Here is a 20,155-nt window from a genome sequence, read left to right as displayed (position 1 = left end):
TTTTCTGAGGGCAGTGGTGACATTATACTTCAAACCAAAAATTTTCCATTTATCCTAAATTTCTCAAATCTAGTCATGGTCACTTGCTGGAAGTTTAGATATGTAAGAAAAAACTATCACCACCTATGGAAGAAAACACTGAATAATTTTAGATCATTTAGAATGAATTACATATAAAAATTATATTTAGGTATATAAACTAACATATATGATAATTTATTTACATGAAATTATAATATCATATAGTAATATTCTCATAAACAAAAATAATCTTCAAATATTTACTTGATCTGATCAGACTTCCACTATTTCTTTCCCTACCTTCCTCCTGTAGCCACCAACTTATCTTTCGATTACTTACATCTTTTTACTTAAGTATAATATGGATTTTTCTCTCTCACCAAATGCCATCCATGTACTGTTCTACTGTTGTTGATAGATGTAAGGACAGGGGCCACTGCCATTGTGGCCACTCACACGGAGGTTCTCACTGAATTCAAGCAGACGGTCAAGAAACAGCGGAGTTGGAGGATGGTGGGCCATTCTGCTTATTGGTGACTCACTGTATAGCCAGTATTCACAGCCACCATCAAAGCCACCTGGCCAACACAGGTTCAGGTTTGATTTGGACTGATGGTATTGAAACAACTGAGTCAAAAACTAAGGGGCCATTTTCCTTTAATCCTAGCATGCACCCAGCAAACAAGTAAATACTCACAATGGGAAACACACGTCCCTTTCTATTCAGGGCTCCCAAAGCCACTGACTCATCTGAGTTTTCCTAGAATCAAAGGCTTCCACCTCACCAGTCTTATTCACCTCTGTTCCCCATCTCCTTGTCCTGTGCAAACTGGCTTTACCTTTGTCATTCCACCATTCTGGCTGCCTCCTCCACATGGTCTCCCTGCCCTGCCTCCATGGGCTCTTCCTCCCTGCAAGAATGTGGCCAATCTCTCCAAATTGGCCTCCTAGCTCCCCTCTTTTAAAACCTTTTGACGTGAAAGCCCTCCCCCAACACACTTTAGCATAACCACACCCCTTCCAAGCAAGAAGGGCAACTAGCTGTATCAAGTGAGGGCAGTGACCATCTTTAACAATAAGGGTTAAAAAAAAAAAACTTTATCTGCTCAACACTCACCAAGACAGGCTTTTCCCATGGAGGGCAAGGGATAAGGGAGCAGAAAAAATAAATCCTACTGTACTTACTTCTCAGTGGTGGGGCAGAATCTCCCTTCCAGTAAACATAAGCAAGACAATGGCCCCTCCCAAGCAGGAAGGGGACCTGCAACCTGACAGACCACAATACCCGGCATTGCCTAGTCCCCAATGCAAACTATAAGCGAGCAAACATAAAAATCACATCTACAAAATTATTTGACCAACAACAGACCAATTAGAATAAAATGAAGTAAATAATAACAAAACAAATATAAAAACTGGAAGGGCCATCGCCTGTGTAGTAAATTGTGCTAATGAGAGCAAAGAGGTAGAGCGATAATCATTAATGACTTCAGTGGGCATTACTAGACCATACTCTCGGAACATCTTAAACAAATTATATAATCCAATTAATGATGACACTAAGGCATCATAAAATGTTCCTTTCTCCCTCTACAGTAGAATTTGAAAACATTAAGTGCTAATGCTGGCAGAATAATTGTGGGTAAGAAAAATAATTTTCTTTCTACCATTCTAAATTCTTCTGGCTGGTCTCATCATCAAATTAACATGAGACAGATTAACAGGAAAAAATAACTACAATCATTATAAATGTACATATAAGAGTTTTATAAGAATATGAAACCTGAGGACAAATCAAGCAGTTAGGCTTAGGTGCCATCTTAAGTTAAGAAGAGGACTCATTGTGGTTTGAGACCTCAAAGGGGAGGAAAGCAATTCACATAGATATAAAAATGCAAATATTTGGTAAACAAATGTTTACTGGGCCATCTGTAACAATAGAACACATAGAAAACTTTAATTGGTCTTGCTAAGTTCCTCCCAGTCTATCACACACTAGTTTATATTAAACTATAGTTATCTATGATAGTATCTCACTGCTTTAATTCTGTTAGGCAGTTAGGGGGAAGATCAAAGGCTTATTTTATATTTTTCATTTCTTAAAAATAACCACCTTAAAATAGTAAATAGCCCAAATTAGTCATTTTTGTGAGGTAACAAACTCTGTTCCCTCTCATAATTATAAAAAGCATAACTTATTCTTAAATTGAAAATAATAACTTACTTGTTATGTCCTTTAGTTTATTCAGTTTATTTTACTTTTTTTCACTCATGGTCTAACTCTATGTCTTTGTTGATTATAGCTTTAGACAATAAATTTCAGGGTCAAACTCCTCTTCTTTTGGATTAGAGTTAATATGTAAGACAAAAATTTCCTGTGTTACGATTTTATACTATGTATATATCAGGATTTACTGATAGATTCAATAAAGGAACGTGAGGGAGATGGGCAGGCTCGAAGGTGACCCTGGTTTCTGGATTATGCAACATGGTGCAAAACTGTGCCATTTAGTAAAATAACACATACTGAAAGAGTGTAACCAGGTATGGACTGGGATAGCACCTGAAATTCTATTTTGTAGTGTTATTTAATTCACCTTTGAAATTACTAGTGCCTGTGTTGTCTGGACAGGAAATATAATGTGCAAGTTAACATATTAATGGTAATTGCTGTGTTAACAAAGGGAAAATGTGAATAGTTTTTAATTTTTATTGAAAACACATTGGTATGAAAAGGGAAATTTGAGAATAGGCTAAGGTGGGAATAAGGTTTTCCTGACCTCACTTCTAGATAAAGAATAAGCATCTTTGGCTCTCTTTGAACTTTTGCCTTTGTGTGAACTGTTTGTGACAATATATCACAGGTCTAGTCCCTCTGAAACCAGTCATTACATATCATATCTTTCTAATACTTCTTTCTGGTTTTAACTTTGATTTTTACATAAGGTTATTTAAAAATGTATGGCTTATTTTTAGCTTGATAACAAATTTGAAGAAATAAGTCACTGAGCATTCGGGTATTTGCATTCATATCTTGCACTTTTAATCACATTGGATGTGGGAATTGGGTAGGGATCTGAGAATGTAGAAATTTTAGTCATGGAAAACAATGAATTTGTTATTGAACAAAAACAGTCAAGGGTGAAATTAAATAGATTAAGAAAGTCAGTTTCCAAGGTACAGGCATCATCAGCTAATCTGTTTTTCCTAAGGCAGATAATCCATAGACCATAGAGAACAGGGTCACCAGGTCCCCAAATTGCTTTTTAGTCTTCACTTTGATCTTCATTTGGATATTTTTCATACATAATAGTACTTTTTTCAAGACAATTCTGAATATACTTATTATTAAATATTTTTGTGTATTTCAAAACTAATTAATTATACTTTCATGAATGCATCATTTCAAAGCAAACATTTTGGCTGTTGTGAACAGTATTATTAATAAGTGATTATTTTTATGTATTTGACTAATTTCTATTAGTGTTGCTAGTCTTTAAATATTTAATTATATTTGGTTTGATCTGGAATAAAATTCTTGTTGGATATAAAAGCATTTTACTGAGGGGACTTGCGACCTGCTGGATTTATAAAGCTTAGTGGAAGTCATCTCAAAGGGTAGGAAATGTAGTGGAGCCTTTACTCAGGCTGTTTCTGCTTGTGAATACATAATGAGCTCAGACTTCTGAGCAGCTCTCAGAGAGGGATGTTCATGGCAGTTTGTAGCTGGGTAGACTAATTCAGAAAAAAATCAACAAACCTTCAGGACCAACTGTTGCCGGGTTCTGAGGTTACTAAAATGAATGTGACACAGACTTGATCTAAAGTAGTTGTTATGATAAAGGTACACTATTTTCCAATGTGATGCATTGAGTACTGTTGGAATACAAAGAGGATGCAATTAATCTAGACTGAGAAGTAAGAATATTTTCTAGAAGAGGTGATGCCTTGCCCAGTTCTTGAAAGAGAAGTGGAAGTTAACCAGAAAAATCAGAAGAGAGAGTTTCACCAAATGACATAGCAAACACACATGTTGTTGATTAAGGCTAGAAAATAAACTATGAGACTGGAAAGGGTAAGGGAGATTTTAAAGAAAAATCTGTGCATAAATTTAATATAAAAATAGTAACCAAATGAAAAAAGTTTTAAATATTTGCATTCAATTCCATCCTTCTTTTCTTTCATCTTGCCTGCCCCCAAAAGTTATTGGTTACATATCTGTACTTCTACCAATATAAACAATGTGAATGTCTACTCTCTGTAGTGAAGATGCTCCTAAATAAGGCAGTGACCATATATATAAGAAGAGGTAATAGTCTTGAAAAATCACTTCTCTCTAAAATACAAATGAAAGAGATGTTTGGTAATTCAAGAATTGTTTCTTACAAGAACTGGTCAGGTTTTCTTTATTCTCACCTCACAAATTGTGTCTGTCTTCTCATTATCCCATTTTCACTCCCTGTATGCATTGTCTTTTTCTTATAAGCACTTGTGTTGTTAGCAAATTTATTAAAGAATTGACTCCACGTATACCACGTTGTACTCTACCTGTGTGGTTGTTTGTGTACATATTCTAACCTTCCCCATTCGAGATCTTTGCAAAAAGGAACTGTTGATTTTGATTCCCAGGTTTAGCATAGAATAGTTGTAATAGTAATTAAACTACAACTTTGAGTGAATGAATAATTTTGAGTGCATAAAGCAATAAGAAACTAAATAAACGGCCCTGGCCGGTTGGCTCAGCGGTAGAGCGTCCGCCTGGCGTGCGGGGGACCCGGGTTCGATTCCCGGCCAGGGCACATAGGAAAAGCGCCCATTTGCTTCTCCACCCCCTCCCCCTCCTTCCTCTCTGTCTCTCTCTTCCCCTCCCGCAGCCAAACTCCACTGGAGCAAAGATGGCCCGGGCGCTGGGGATGGCTCCTTGGCCTCTGCCCCAGGCGCTAGAGTGGCTCTGGTTGCAGCAGAGCAACGCCCCTGAGGGGCAGAGCATCGCCCCCTGGTGGGCAGAGCGTCGCCCCCTGGTGGGCGTGCCAGGTGGATCCTGGTCAGGCGCATGCGGGAGTCTGTCTCTCCCGGTTTCCAGCTTCAGAAAAATACAAAAAAAAAAGAAAAAAGAAACTAAATAAACAAAATATAAAAATGGGAAGAAAGATAAAGGTTGATTGGGATTTGAGTGAGTTTTCCTGGTATAGGTGAAATGTAGTTTCACCAAGAGAAGCAGAGATTTGCCAGGCAGAAGTAGAGTCAGAGATTAATCTAGGTAACAAAACTTCCTGAAAAATCCAAAGTATGAGCCAGCAAGAATAAGGGATCTGATGTGACAGAAGTGCATGGTACTTAATTCCAAAGTATAAAGAGACCATACTATCCTTTGAAATGTTATAATAATGTATTTATAATGTATTTGTGCCAAGAAATAGCATGGTTTTACTTTTGACTTGGGGTCCATGAAAAACGTTCTTGTAGAATGAATAGATGAACACAGCATGAGAACAAAGATTCTGGGAGATAGGCGAGAAGACAATTATTAGAATAACAATGACTTATGGTGAGCAACTGTGCTATGTAGGATGGGTGTAGGAAGGGAAAGAAGGAGTATTCAAAATCAGATATATTTTAGGTTTAAACAGTGGCTTGAAACCCCTTGAATATTGACAAGGATGAAAATTGTAGACCTCTGCAATTGTAAGCTTCATTTGAGAGGGCACACACCTTAAAATATAAAAGAGTGCTTGCCAAAGGCTTTCTTATTTATGCCCATGTGCATAATAAACAGAAGTTTCACAGATAAATAAATAAATAAATAATAAACCTTGAAATCATCTCCCAGATAACACACATACTTCAGTAACTTTAAGACACTTTGATTTATGCTGTAGTCACAGGAGTGCGCCAAGTACATTTTTTTTTTTTTTTTCATTTTTTCTGAAGCTGGAAACAGGGAGAGACAGTCAGACAGACTCCCGCATGCGCCCGACCGGGATCCACCCGGCACGCCCACCAGGGGCGACGCTCTGCCCACCAGGGAGGCGATGCTCTGCCCATCCTGGGCGTCGCCATGTTGCGACCAGAGCCACTCTAGCGCCTGGGGCAGAGGCCACAGAGCCATCCCCAGCGCCCGGGCCATCTTTGCTCCAATGGAGCCTCGGCTGCGGGAGGGGACGAGAGAGACAGAGAGGAAAGCACGGCGGAGGGGTGGAGAAGCAAATGGGCGCTTCTCCTGTGTGCCCTGGCCGGGAATCGAACCTGGGTCCTCCGCACGCTAGGCCGACGCTCTACCGCTGAGCCAACCGGCCAGGGCTGCGCCAAGTACATTTAACTGCATAACACACCCCTGTCAGGAACACAGAGCACCTCCTAGGAAAGTGCTTTATGTCTCAGAAGTGTACATTTGACATCTTGCAAGCAAATTATCACACTTTAATTTTCATGGATATTATAGCTCATGATAATACTTGTATGTACATATCATGTGATTATTGGCAGGGTATTAGCAGTGTTTAAAATAATGAATTAGTACTGATTGATAGACACTATTCTTAAGGTGTTTGCAACATAGTATAACAGACTACCACAAGTAATTTGTATTTACTTTTTTTAGAAACATAAACATATACTTTATATTATTTTCAGGTAGTATATATTATCAAGTTAATATGTTACTATAGTATTAGAATTTCAATATTTGTTATACAATTCTTATATATTTCTTGTTCACAAGTCATTTGGTGGTATATCTGTTATTATATAATGCTACTTATATCTGTAAACCCTCACTAAATATATACATATATTCTTTCTTTCTTTCTTTCTCCTATTTTTTTCTGATCTGCTTCCATTGATGACTCTATACTTTTGACTCCAGACTCACAATATGAGGGTAAGATGAAAAAAATTAAAATTCCAAATAACCACATTAGCATTGCTTGTCTATCTTTGTTTTATTCTCTTTAGAACATTGTTAAAATTTTATCCACTATCTTTAATTACACATTTTATCACAGCTAAAGTCCAATTATAGTTGTTTCTGTTGTGAAGCTTTAATTACAACTTATCTTTGTTAATCATTTCTTTATGTTATTTCTTTTAGTAAAATTGCCATCCCATTACATCTGTCCTGAAAGACTTTTGCTCTCCAGTGGTCTCTGCTAGTGTTTTCTCAGTAAAATTTTAATAGTTTCATGGTATGCACAGTGACTGTGTTATAATATGGTAGGCAATCTAGATGGTTCTTATAAAAAAAAAGTTCTTGAAAAAAGTGGTGCATATTAATTTGATTTTAGGCTTTTATCTTTTTAATTGTTACTATACATCTCAATGAATTTGATCTCAGGATGAGTGCTCCTGCAGGTGTGACTTCTTACCTTCGTTTGTCTTCTCTCTTTAGACTGCAAACTAGCTAGGGGAGGACCGCCAGCTACCATAGTTGCTATTGATGAAGAGAGTCGGAATGGTGAGTGAGTTATATATTTTACAATTTATTTATCTAAGAGATATTTCTTTTTCATTTCAATGTCATATTTGTTATGTGTGGAAATACGGGAACTAAATAAAAATTTCAACCCAAACTCACAAAGAGCTCCCTTTAATTTCTCTCCTGTAAGAGTTTAAATATTGCCATTCCCTGGTAATGCTTTACTTGGATTATATTATGAGAAACTCTTTCAATGACTAGGTAGTTGCTTAATTTTGATTGTGAATAAGTCATTTGATTGAGGATCAGTTCAGGAATGTATCCAGATACTGGCTGGAATATTTTTTTGTCAATAGGTAGAGTTAACTATTATGCATATAATCACCTAGTCATTGTTAATCCTAATACAGAGGGACCCAAAATATTGCAGACACGAACAAGGTCCGTCCGTTACACATCAAAGCTTTATTGTCTAGCTTGGCCAGGCGGCGGGAACTCCAACAGAAATCTGAAGGAGAGCGCGCTGGCCTTTTGTTCTACTTAGTTTTTATAGTTTTGTAAGTGGGAAGTACAGAAGCAAAAATTGTAATTAGGAGCCCCTTACCACTATTGGTTATAGTCATATGTTCTTTAACATGATAGGACCATGTTCAATTTGCAAGCCATACATCCTTTTGGAGAAAATAAAATTTACAAGCCAACACAGTAGTAGAAAGATGTCTCTTTACATATAAAAGGCATTCCTATATTATCTAGTGTTTATCTGCTATCTCTCTGTCCAGAGTCACACATGGTAACCACACGCATTTACATAGGAGAGGTACTTTCGGTGGGGACAAATGCCTGCAAATGGCTCATTGCTATAAGGAAAGGTTTATTTTGGCTTTTCTCTCCCTGTACCTGGCTAGCCATTTACCCTTTTCCCTACAGGCGTGGTGAAATGTCTGGAGATCTATGTTTTCCTCCCCTTTGCATTTACAATACAATGCCAAGGGCCATCCTGACTATGCCAATCACACAGTACAGAGACTATTCTCACAATTTCTCTGCACACCTTAACCCAAATTAATAAAATGTTCTCCAAGCCTCTTAAAATATTAATATTAATTCTGTAGTTTTTGGTACTTTACAACACCTGCGCGTGAAGTGGCTCAGTGGCTCCTCCGTCATCAAACGGAAATATATTACATTCCTCCAAAAGAAGTGGACCACCTGTTAGCCTTATACTGATAAATCAAATTGCCTGGAATTTGGTAAGGATTAGAATCCATAGTTTATTAGACTTGGCAATTTAGAAATGGTTAATGAGAAGAGTGAAAGTGCATGGGAAGAGAAAAACTGACAAAGTCTAGAGCAGACGAAGAAGTATGCATTTTCATACAGGTTGTCTACCATAATTAATAATCAATACCTATTTCATATTAAGTTTTTAAAAATATAATTTCTCTTATCAAATAAAAAATAAATATAATCAGAACTTTTTTTCACAATACCTTTCAGTACCTGTAACTTTAATGTATAAATTAAACATTCTCCTCTACTAGGCAGCAGTGAAATAATAATCTCTCTTCAATGCTGTTTTTTAATTCAAACTATTCAAAGTGTGGGAATAGGCTCTGTGGCTTATTTCATCTACTAATTCCAAAATGGAACTTCTATTCTTGTTTGTTTTACACTTTCTATCTATTCTAGGCATTGTGTTTTCCAAAATTATACTTAAAAAAAAAGAGTTGTCAAATATAAAAGACTGTAGTTTTCATAGAATTCAACCTACATATATTTAAAACTTCTATAATATATATTATATATAATACCTGCATTGTTCAGTCATTATGGATTTAATCATTAGATTATTAGATTATATATAATGATACATCATTAGAAACATTCCTTTATGGCCAGTAGGCATGGCCGTCATGGCCATGCATGTGCAGGTTCTCATTGAATTTGGGCAGATGGTAAAGAAACAGTGGAGCCAAAAAATGGTGGGCCACTTCTTTATTAAAGTCTCTCATCGGCTGATGAGCAACACACACAGGGAAAACACTTCCCTTCACTCAGGGCTCCCAAAGCCACTGACACATTCTCTGGTTCCACAACCAGGAGAATCTTTTCCAGTTTCTCCTAGAATCAAGGTCCCATCAGCCTCAGCAGAGCTCACAAAGCCCCTCAGCTCTGGTTCCCCATCTGCACACCTTCTGTTTCCCTGCCAACAGGGCTTCTTTCTCTGCAAAACTGGCCTCTTCTTCAGCACTCTGCATTCTCTCCTCTCTCACTCTGCAAACATGGCTTCTTTCTGCCTCTTCTCCTTCTTCTCTTTTTAAAACTTTCTGGCAAGAAAATCTCTCCTCCAGCAAACAGCAAAACAATAGCCCTTCCTAAACAGGAAGATAATTTGCAATTACAGACCACAGATTCATGGTGCTGCCCAGCCCCCAATGCAAATTATAAGCAAGCAACAGAAAAATCATATTTTACAAACTTATTTTCCCAACATACTCCTTTGAAGACTTGGCATAATTTTTTTTTTACTTGCATATCTTTTGGAATAGGCCAAAAATGTCTGCAGTTTTGCTGGTTTCTGTTTAAACAAATTTAAATATCTATTAGTAACAATTAAGAAACCATAAAAATTGGTTCTTAAATTTATTTTTAAAAAATCAATACCTATTGAGCATGAAAGCATACAAAGTTAATAATAATTATAACACATTTAAGGATGTTGGAAATAATTCCTATATATGTCTGAAGAAAAGGAAACATATAAAAATACTATACAGGAAAAAATTTCTACTTCACAAGTAGAATTATAGTTTATTAATAGTTAACTATATTTCTGTGAACAAATCTGTATTTTCTAAATATTCTATAATAAAAGTTTTCTTTTAAACTAGATAGATTTAAAAAAAATAAAAGAAGGCTAATCCACATTTTATTTTCTTATTGTTCACCAATTCCCTTAAACATGAGCTGAACTAAAACATTTAGTTTAACTAAATAATTTTTCTTTCAGATATGATTCTACACAGAGCTTATTTTGTCAAAAAGATAATTATAGCCATGTTTATGCTAATATTTTATTTTCTATTATATTGATTAGATCCTACTTTTCAAAGGAACCCAGGAACTCTATGAAGACATTGCCATAGGATATTGCAAAGATGTTGCTGTATGTTGGCTTATTGTGAAAGCTCAATATTTTAGTTTTAGAAGAATGTGACATGATATAATGCAGTAATGTCGTGCTGTTTAAGTGGCATGTTTTGAAGAAACTGCCAACTACTCAGAATGCTGCCAAAGTTATTTGAGTGTCATCACAAAGAATATAAATAACCAATCTAGAGGCTAACTGCTTTACATTCTTCTTTTACATTAAATTTGGAAAATATGGTGATCAAATGAACTGTATATTATAATGTACTGTGTAATCGTCCTTGTCTTAAAAATCTAGAGGAAACAATCCATGAAAATGTTTCTTTATATTTTTTAGGCAATCTAAGAAACTTGCCATAACATCATTAATTCTAGTCCTGCTCTTAAACTCTCTTAAATTCTCTTTTCCTGCATTTTAAGTGGTAGTAATAAAACATGTGGTTGTCCTGTTCTACCAGTATAATAAGCACTCATTTTTTTTTTTTAGAGTTTTTTTTTCCTTTTTTAATTTTATTTATTTATTTTAGAGAGGAGAGAGAGAGAGGGAGAGAGAGAGAGAGAGAGAGAGGAGAGAGAGACAGGGGAGGAGCTGGAAGCATCAACTCCCATATGTGCCTTGACCAGGCAAGCCCAGGGTTTCGAACCGGCGACCTCAGCATTTCCAGGTCGATGCTTTATCCACTGCGCCACTACAGGTCAGGCAGCACTCATTTTTTTTAAAGGTCCCAGGGCTTCTTGAAAGTAAAGCAGAATGAAACCTTTATTCTTTTTTTTAATAAATAAATTTTTATTAATTTTAATGGGGTGACATCAATAAATCAGGGTACATATATTCAAAGAAAATATGTCCATGTTATCTTGTTATTCAATTATGTTGCATACCCATCACCTAAAGTCAGATTATCCTCCGTCACCTTCTATCTGGTTTTCTTTGTGCCCCCCCACCCCCTCCCCCTCTCTCTCCTTCCCTCCCCCTGCCCCCCGTAACCACCACACTCTTGTCCATGTCTCTTAGTATCGTTTTTATGTCCCACCAATGTGTGGAATCCTTCAGTTCTTGTTTTTTTCTGATTTATTTATTTCGCTCAATATAATGTTATCAAAATCCCACCATTTTGTTGTAAGTGATCTGATGACATCATTTCTTATGGCTGAATAGTATACCATGGTGTATATGTGCCCCATCTTCTTTATCCAGTCTTCTATTTTTTTTTTTTACAGTGATTAAAGCCTTTAAGCAAACTCTTGGCCAATACAGCAAGAATCCATAAAAGAGTAGTGTCCTTAACCAGTTCACCAAGTCCAAGTTGGCCCTAACACCATGCCAAGTCCCTGATAAATGCAACCCAACCCCAGTTCAGTCTGTTAGGAGCTGTCCCAAGGAGCAAGAGTCCAGGAAAAGTCCACATCCAGGAAATGTCTGCATGGCACTGGAATTGTTGTCACAATTCTATACTTTGCAGCTCACGTCCAAGTCCCAGTGACAACTGCTTCTAGCTGGTAATGATTCAGGTAGACTGGAAAAGCCATCTGCAGCATGTGTGGAGATGGAGCTTCTGTTCTTCTCTGCCTGGAGAGATGAGACCAGGTTGCTTTTCCCTGGAGCTCTGTGACTGTGGCTTGGTAAAGAGAACTTTGGGATACACTAAGCTGGGTGGCAAAGGTAGATTCATAATAGAAGTTGGCAAAAGAGGGAAAGAGAGCTCTAAATTAGGAGTAGGTTCCAGCCTGAAATATGAGAGGGGCATTGAGGTAGGAGGAATAAAGGAAACACTGTATATTAAACAAAGCAGCAGAAAATAGGACTATCAACACCCACAACAGAGATCTTCAAGGGAAGAATAAAAAACCTGAGTATTCAGGTAAGACATAGTTAAGTGGCCCTTGTGCAAATGAGATCAGTTTACCTGCTTCTTGGAAGAAATACCCTAGGCTCATCCACAGTGTCATAGATGGGGCCGACAGCCCTGGGCACCTTCAGCATTCATTGGCAAATCCCAGCATTCTGGGCAAGGTTAGGTCATAGGTGGCTAGAGGAGGGGCTGGAAGAGATTGAACTCTCCCTCAGAGGAGCGAGGGGGAAGCCTACCTTCCAGTGTCCCTGTTTCCTCACAGCAGAGGTATGTAAATCTAGCAGGCTTTAGCTCAATGACCTTCCTTTCCACTATTGAAGCAGGACCCAGATGGCATCCTATGAGACCTCTTTGGGGTGTTGGAGCCTTTATGGGCGTATCCTAAAAGCTGGTAGTTCCCCTGATTTCTATTGGGTTTTTTCTGCCTCTTGGTATCTTAAAAGCCATGCTCAGGCCTGACCCGTGGTGGTGCAGTGGATAATGCGTTGACATGGAAATGCTGAGGTCGCCAGTTCAAAACCCTGGGCTTGCCTGGTCAAGGCACATATGGGAGTTGATGCTTCCAGCTCCTCCCCCCTTCTCTCTCTCTCTGTCTCTCCTCTCTCTCTCTCTCTCTCTCTCTCTCTCTCTCTCTGTCTCTCCCTCTCCTCTCTAAAATGAATAAATTAAAAAGAAAAGCCATGCTTAGAAGATCTTGCTGAGGGGTTTGAGGATCCCCATCTGCTTATATAAATCTTTTCCATATATCTGGGGCTATTTGAAACCTTTATTCTTAATTAAGCCAAACTGGTAAGAATATTATGTGTCAACTTGCCTTGTTTTTTGGGAGGGGGGTTCTTTTTGTTTTTCCATCAAGAGAGACAGAGACAAAGAGAGGGACAGATAGGAACAAACAGACAGGAAAACAAATGAGAAGCATCAGTTCTTTATTGCAGCATCTTAGTTGTTCATTGATGGCTTTCTTGTATGTGCCTTGACTGGGGGGGCTATAGCAGAATCAGTGATTCCTTGCTCAAGCCAGTAACCCTGCACTCAAGGCGGTGACCTAGGGGTTTTGAACCTGGGTCCTCTGCATCCCAGGCTGATGCTCTATCCATTGTGCCACTGCCTAGTCAGGCTCAACTTGCCCTTGGTTCACTTTATTCATGTGTATTGCTAAACAACCATGTTGTTATCTACATCTTCTTGTGAAGTATAGTTTTTGAATGATTATGTTTTTTTAATCTATTCTTAATTTTCTTATAGAAATTATCAAAGTATGGGTTTAGAACATTCATGATTTGTTTCATGTATCTGCATCTTTCAACATTTTTATACTCTGTGGGATGGAAATATCTTCTTTTTGTGAATATACATGTTAAATGCATTTATATATATATATATATATATATATATATTTGAAATAATTAAAAAATTAACAGGTGGATTCATCATCCTGAATCTTATTAGGTTTTTCCCCTTCTTGGTCATTTTCCTCAGGAGCATATCCATAATTCCTGTACATCATTGACGTTAACTAGGGTTACAGCTACCAGAAAGCAAGCTTCATGTTTCAAGGACTCAAATTCAACACATAAAAGACATATGCTCGTTCTTGACAACAACAAGAAAGCTCTCAAGTTACTATGTAGAACAAGTTTATTGCATAATTATATTTGGAGGGAAGAATATATACAGAGAAATAGACTTACAATACATGATTTTATTTCATAAAATGAGAATTTCTAAAAGTTCTTTCTGGAAAATTTATATATATCCAAAATCTTGCATGTGGATGCTTATGGAAACTTTATTCACAATAGCACAAAAATTAGAAGCAAAAAAGGTCCTTCAGTAAAGGAGTAGATTAAAAAACTGGTATGAATTCAGTGCTAAAAAGAAAGAGGCTATCAACCAATGGAAAGACATAGTGAACTCTAAATGCCAATTACTAAGTGAAAGAATTCAATCTGAACAGGCTACATACTGCTACATACTGTGTAATTCCACTATTTGATACTCTGTTAAAAGCAAAATTATCGATTACATAAAAAGATAAGTAGTTGCTAGGGGTGAGCAGGGAAAAGATGAATAGATAGAGCACAGAAAATTTTCAAGACAATAAACATTCTATATTTTAATGATGGATATATCATTATACATTTGTAAAACCCATAGAATGTAAAACACTAAAAACAAAATCTAAGGTAAACTGTAGACTTTGGGTCATTATGACATGTCAATATTAGATCAACCTTAGTAAAAAAAAATGTACAACTCTAGTGAGTGATGTTGATAATTGGAGAGCTACGCATATGTGGGGGCAAGGTATACAAGAGAAATTCTTGTATCTTCCTCTCATTTTTGTTGTGAACCTAAAACTGATCTAAAAAAATTGAAGTCTTATAACACTCCTTCTGTACATATATGTTCTAGTTACCCATAATTTCACTGGACTCTGAGTTGCTTATGGAATTGAGCCCTTACTGAAAGGAGAAAGTCCAGGAGCAGTTACACTGGAACTAGTAAGAGCCTGCATCTGAGCTCCTGCCAAACCTGAGTCCTGGTTGCTTTAAACAACCACGGAATGCCGTTCACACAAGTTTTGGAACAATTGGTTCGGACTAATTCTTAGAAACTAGATAAATACATAGGCAGTGTTGAGTGGAAGGAACAAGACATTTTTAAAGTTATGATTTGACTATAACACTACGATGATACAAAAATAGACCGATTCGGAAGCAAAACAATATTGTTATCTATGTGAGCAATTAGAAGGACCAATCTAAGTCTTCCTTATAGACATAAAGTTAAAAGAATGTTGTGAGCTCACAGCAAATTCTGGAAATAAAAAATGATGCTGAGAGTCTTCACAATCTGAATGCAGCCACCAACAAAGAATGCAATGGCTGATTCAATGAAAGTATTCTGTGGTCTTTGTTAACAGCAATTTCCAGAGCCAGAGTAGGAACAAAATTGAGTATGATAGACCATTACGTGCTTCTGAGGAAGTGCAGGAGGTCATTTAAAGAAACATTGAATTCATATGGTCACTCCTTCCCTGGAGTTTCTCTGGTTCAAGCACGTAGCTGGGACAGGAAGGGGCAGTATGTAGAGGTTGGGTCTTCATTTGAAACAGTTATTATGGCCATTTAGAAGTTGCTCCCCACCAGCCTTTCCCTCTCAGTGTCAAAATCGTCAGGCTTGGCAGAGTAGAAGATTAAATTTTTATGTTTATGTTTTTCATTCTTTATAGTTACCAATTATATATCTTTAAGATTTATAGTAAGGAGTTGGCCAATATCTGCCCTGCAGACTTTCAAAGAGTCACACGTAGAGTGACATCCATTGTTAGTAAAAGAGACCTCCTACTCATGGAAAGAAAAATCTTAAATAACCAACATGTCTTTATGAATATTCCTAAGGTTCAAAGTATGATGTGATAAAAAATTTTGAATCCCAATGTTCATATCCCTCAACTTTTAATTATTTATCTTCACTCTTCTTTATTCTTTGGTGACAGCAAGGTTTAAACTAGTAGAACATTTTGCAATAAGATCAATCAGTGAAGACATAGAGTAGACTACAGAATAACTTAGAGTAGATGACTAGAACTGCAGATGTGAAACTGCATCAGAAGTTAGGAAGAAAGAGAACTGAAGAACCAGGATGGCAAGCATCTGGCTGCCTGGATGACAGTATTCCTTAGGGTAAAGTGAAAAGGTTGAGGGTTCAACCAAGAGGTTAAAGGTGCTAGGATATATAGACAGAAAAATACTTCAATAATAGTTGCTGTAGACAGAGTCCTTGTCTTATGTAAATGTTTGAGAGAAATATTGTTAAGGATTGAAATTCATAACTGGGCCTATCCATAGGCCATGCTTCTTGTTTCTTTCAATGTGTCTAAACTAGAACACCTTCTCAAGATGCTCCTGAATTTCATTCTCCCTCTTTCTCTGAATTCTATGATAAGTGAGCATTTTGATTATTTCAAATAAGGCAATAAATAACGAAGTGTGCCCTATATAATTTAGGTATTAAATAAAATATGCAATACAGTATATACTCTTAGATATTAAGAAATACTCTTAGATATTTTGAAATATTGTACATAGCTTTACTCATAAAAATAAAAGGGAGAGCCCTGGCTGGTTTACGCAGTGGTAGAGCATGGGCCCAGCATGTGGATATCCCAGGTTTGTTTCCTGGTCAGGGCACATAGATAAAGCACTCATCTGTTTCTCCACCTCTACTCTTCTTGCTTTTTCCTCTTTCTCTTCTCCTCCCTTCCTGCAGCCAAGGCTCTGTTAGAGCCAGTTGGACCCGGTGCTGAGGATGCCCCCATGGCCTTCAACTTAGGTGCTAAAAAATGACTCTGGTTGCAAGGGGAGCAAGGGTCCGAGATGGGCAGAGATCCCCCCCTAGTGAGCATGCCTGGTAGATTCCAGTTCGAGCGCATGCAGGAGTCTGTCTCTGCCTCCCCTTCCCTCACTAAAAAAATTATGGTAAAAATAAATTAATAAAAATAAATTAATACAAGGGAGAGGGAGATCTAGTATATATATTTCTTATGTAAGAAATTTTTCTAAGTGTTTGGTTTTAAGCAATTATTTTCTGTAAGCACTTTTGTCTCACCTCTATTCTGCGCTGTTGTTTTATTGCTAAGGTAAATAGTGATTGTCACTTTCTATGATGGTTTTCATCAACAAATCCCAGATAATTCTATATCTGGAATGTGGATACATTAAAAGGCAAATTTAAGACAAATAAGATAATATATGGTTTTATGCAGTAGGCTCTACACTTATGAAACATAGCAACTCTAAGAATAATATAAATTCTGTAAAGAGTAAGGTAAATTAGTACATGACTGTATAAGCTTATAAAATATTAAAACTTATTTTAATATTAGTTTTAATATTTTAGTATTAATATTAACTAATACTTTGTGTGGGGTTATATAGGAACATAACTGTTGACATCAAGTAAATGACCTTTAACTCAATATGGCAATATTGTTCTTCTGAATAAATAAGAAAAGTATGTTTCTTTTGTTCTATAATTTTATAACATCTTAACTTTATTGTTATCTGCCAAAATATTAAGTCTTTTTATAAGACATTAGTGACTTTTTGACTAGATTACCAAGGGATGTTGCGTGGCACTAAAATCATAATTTCAATTTTTTTTTTCTTTTTTACAGAGAGAGAGAAAGTCTGAGGATAGACAGGGACAGTCTGACAGGAAGGGAGAGAGATGAAAAGCATCAATTCATTGTTCCGGCACCTTAGTTGTTCAGTGATTGCTTTCTCATATGTACCTTGACCTGAGGGCTATAGCTGAGTGAGTGACCCCTTGCTCAAGCCAGTGACCTTGGGCTTTAAGCTAGGGACCTTTGGGCTCAAGCCAGAGACCATAGGAACATGTCTATCATCCCAAGCTCAAAACAGTGATCCCGCACTCAAGCTGGTGAGCCAGCACTCAAACCAGATGATCTCATGCTCAAACTGGTGACCTCGGGGTTTCAAACCTGGGTCTTCTGCTTCCCAGTGTCATGCTCTATCCACTACAACACTGCCTGGTCAGGCATGATTCCAAATTTCTTTATCATTGTATCATTTATATTTCCCTGGTTATCAAGTCATTTTTTTTCAGTGAAAGTTATGCACGTTGGTTAGGGAATATATATTTTTTCTACGTCATGGAGGAGTTAAATGATAATATCTAAACTATATCTGATTATATTAGATCTAAGGTGATATAAAAATTATATTCATTCTTCATGTTTCAAACCTCTTATTATTGAGACTGTCAGATAACTGTCTTAGTGGAAAACAATTTGGCTCTGTTTATTACTACTGAAGCTGTATATGCAAGGATGCCTTCTGCTTCTTTTTATTTACACCAAAAAGAGATTTTCTAAAAGGTAAGCAGCTACACAACTTCTGAATATGTAACTCTGAGATGAGAAGTAAATAGAAAAGTTTCTAAGTATTAACAAAATGGGTCGATACTTACCTCCACAAGTTATCTAGAATTATATTGACATTTAATCCTGTGTTTCATTTATGATCTTCCTTTATTAATTTGTGTAAGAAATAGCACCCAGTATGCAATGGTATTTCTTGCTGGAGCTAATAAAATGATCATATAACAAAGGGCAAGAGAAGTTCACAAAGCAGACAGAAGTAAGAAAGTCAGCAAGCTGGGGCTTTTTATACAAGGAAAACAACTCTAAAAGTTAGTGAGCCCTCATTTACTGTCTAAATTTCAGAATGCCAGTGTTATTAACAATAATGAAAAGATTCAGTTATGCAAAATAACCCCTGGTTCTTAAAGAAATAAAAAACACATTTGATAAAATATTTCTTTCTAACTGTACTTTTCTTAAAAATCCTATATTTCAGTCTTATGTCTAATAGGAATAAATCTGAATTATATAGAATTTAATTATGTAACAGACACACACACATTTAACCCCAAATGGTGCTGTTATAATGAACCATTTTTCTATAGAGAAAATATATCATAAAACTACTACTGATTTTATTATCAGAGACTGTTGGAACATGCACCGTGAGCCTTGGAGGGCAGCAAGAATAGGACTCTGTAGTAAAAAGATGGAAGGCTTAGGAGACTCTATTCATGTGTAACCATGTAGAAAAAAGATCCTACAGATTTTTCCATATTAATAGAAAATTCTATATATTAAAGGTAAATTATTCTAATTTAAATTCTGATTCCTTTTATGAGCCAAACAAGACTTATCTGTGTGCCTCATATAGCCCATAGGCCACCAGTACTTGGACTTGTAATTCAGGCAACAAAAATGATAGAAGTGAATTAGGGTGACGTAAAAGACAATGATTCTTCTACATGGGGACGGAACATCCATAGGGAGACATTTTCTTTGGAAGAGAGTAAGAGGTCTTGGCTTTGAGGTTTTTTTGTGGACCCAACACACTGTTTACACTGAAGGTGTATAATTATTGATTTTAGTTGAGGAGTGAGTCACTGATGTAAATGGAACAAAGCTGCAGGGTGTTTTCTCTGTCTAGAACCTTTCCTAAGCAATGTCTCTGTCTGCTCTTCCTCTGCTTGGTCCCTTGAGCCTTTAAATTCCAGCATTTCCCCTGCCTTCCAAAGACTTTCCTTCCCAAATGCTTCTTTAGACAAATGGTTCTATCATTTCTTCTGTACGTTGTGATCAAATACTGGCTGCTAGATTATTGATCTTTCTTGCTGATGCTACCGGGCTAAGAGTTACCTTCTCTGTTAGCATACTGGAAATCGAAAATGGCTCACTACTTTTACTTTTGAATAGAGTATTCATCAGTGTAAAGGTTTTTTAGCTATTACTGGGTGGAAACAGTAATTCCCAGATGATTTGAGACATTCTTGAACTTGAAATGCCTCCTGTAGCAGTTTTCAAAACAAATGGTCAGATGCCACATATTTCTCACTGGAATTGCTAATGTAATTTAATTAAATATGCTTATAAGTGTGCTGTTTGCTTTGATAAATATGAAAGTACTTGGTATCAGTTCATCTATAGCTACTTCCTCAAACTGTGAAGTATGCACTAAGGTAGCATGTATTTATATTCATATCAGGCGGTACAGTTTACACAAAAGCAATACAAATTTATTCCTTAGAACAAGTAAAGGTGTAATCTCTTAATTTCACTCAGTAATAGAGGTTTGAAGAATTGTCATAGCTATGCATCCTTAAAGTA

The 20,155-nt window shown here is 36.7% G+C and overlaps 1 protein-coding gene across 1 annotated transcript in view; it reads left to right on the top strand.

Annotated features, from left to right (window-relative positions):
* PCDH15 (protocadherin related 15) overlaps positions 1–20,155 on the top strand; it is a 1,080,236-nt gene that overhangs the window by 291,785 nt on the left and 768,296 nt on the right. Inside the window, exon 3 of the mRNA XM_066242956.1 lies at positions 7,409–7,474. Within this exon, the coding sequence (XP_066099053.1) occupies positions 7,409–7,474 (66 nt within the window). The remainder of the gene's footprint in view (positions 1–7,408; positions 7,475–20,155) is intronic.

The sequence above is a fragment of the Saccopteryx bilineata genome, chromosome 9 (genome assembly GCF_036850765.1).
Source record: "Saccopteryx bilineata isolate mSacBil1 chromosome 9, mSacBil1_pri_phased_curated, whole genome shotgun sequence".
NCBI lineage: Eukaryota > Metazoa > Chordata > Mammalia > Chiroptera > Emballonuridae > Saccopteryx > Saccopteryx bilineata.
This window is presented reverse-complemented; position numbering and strand designations above follow the sequence as displayed.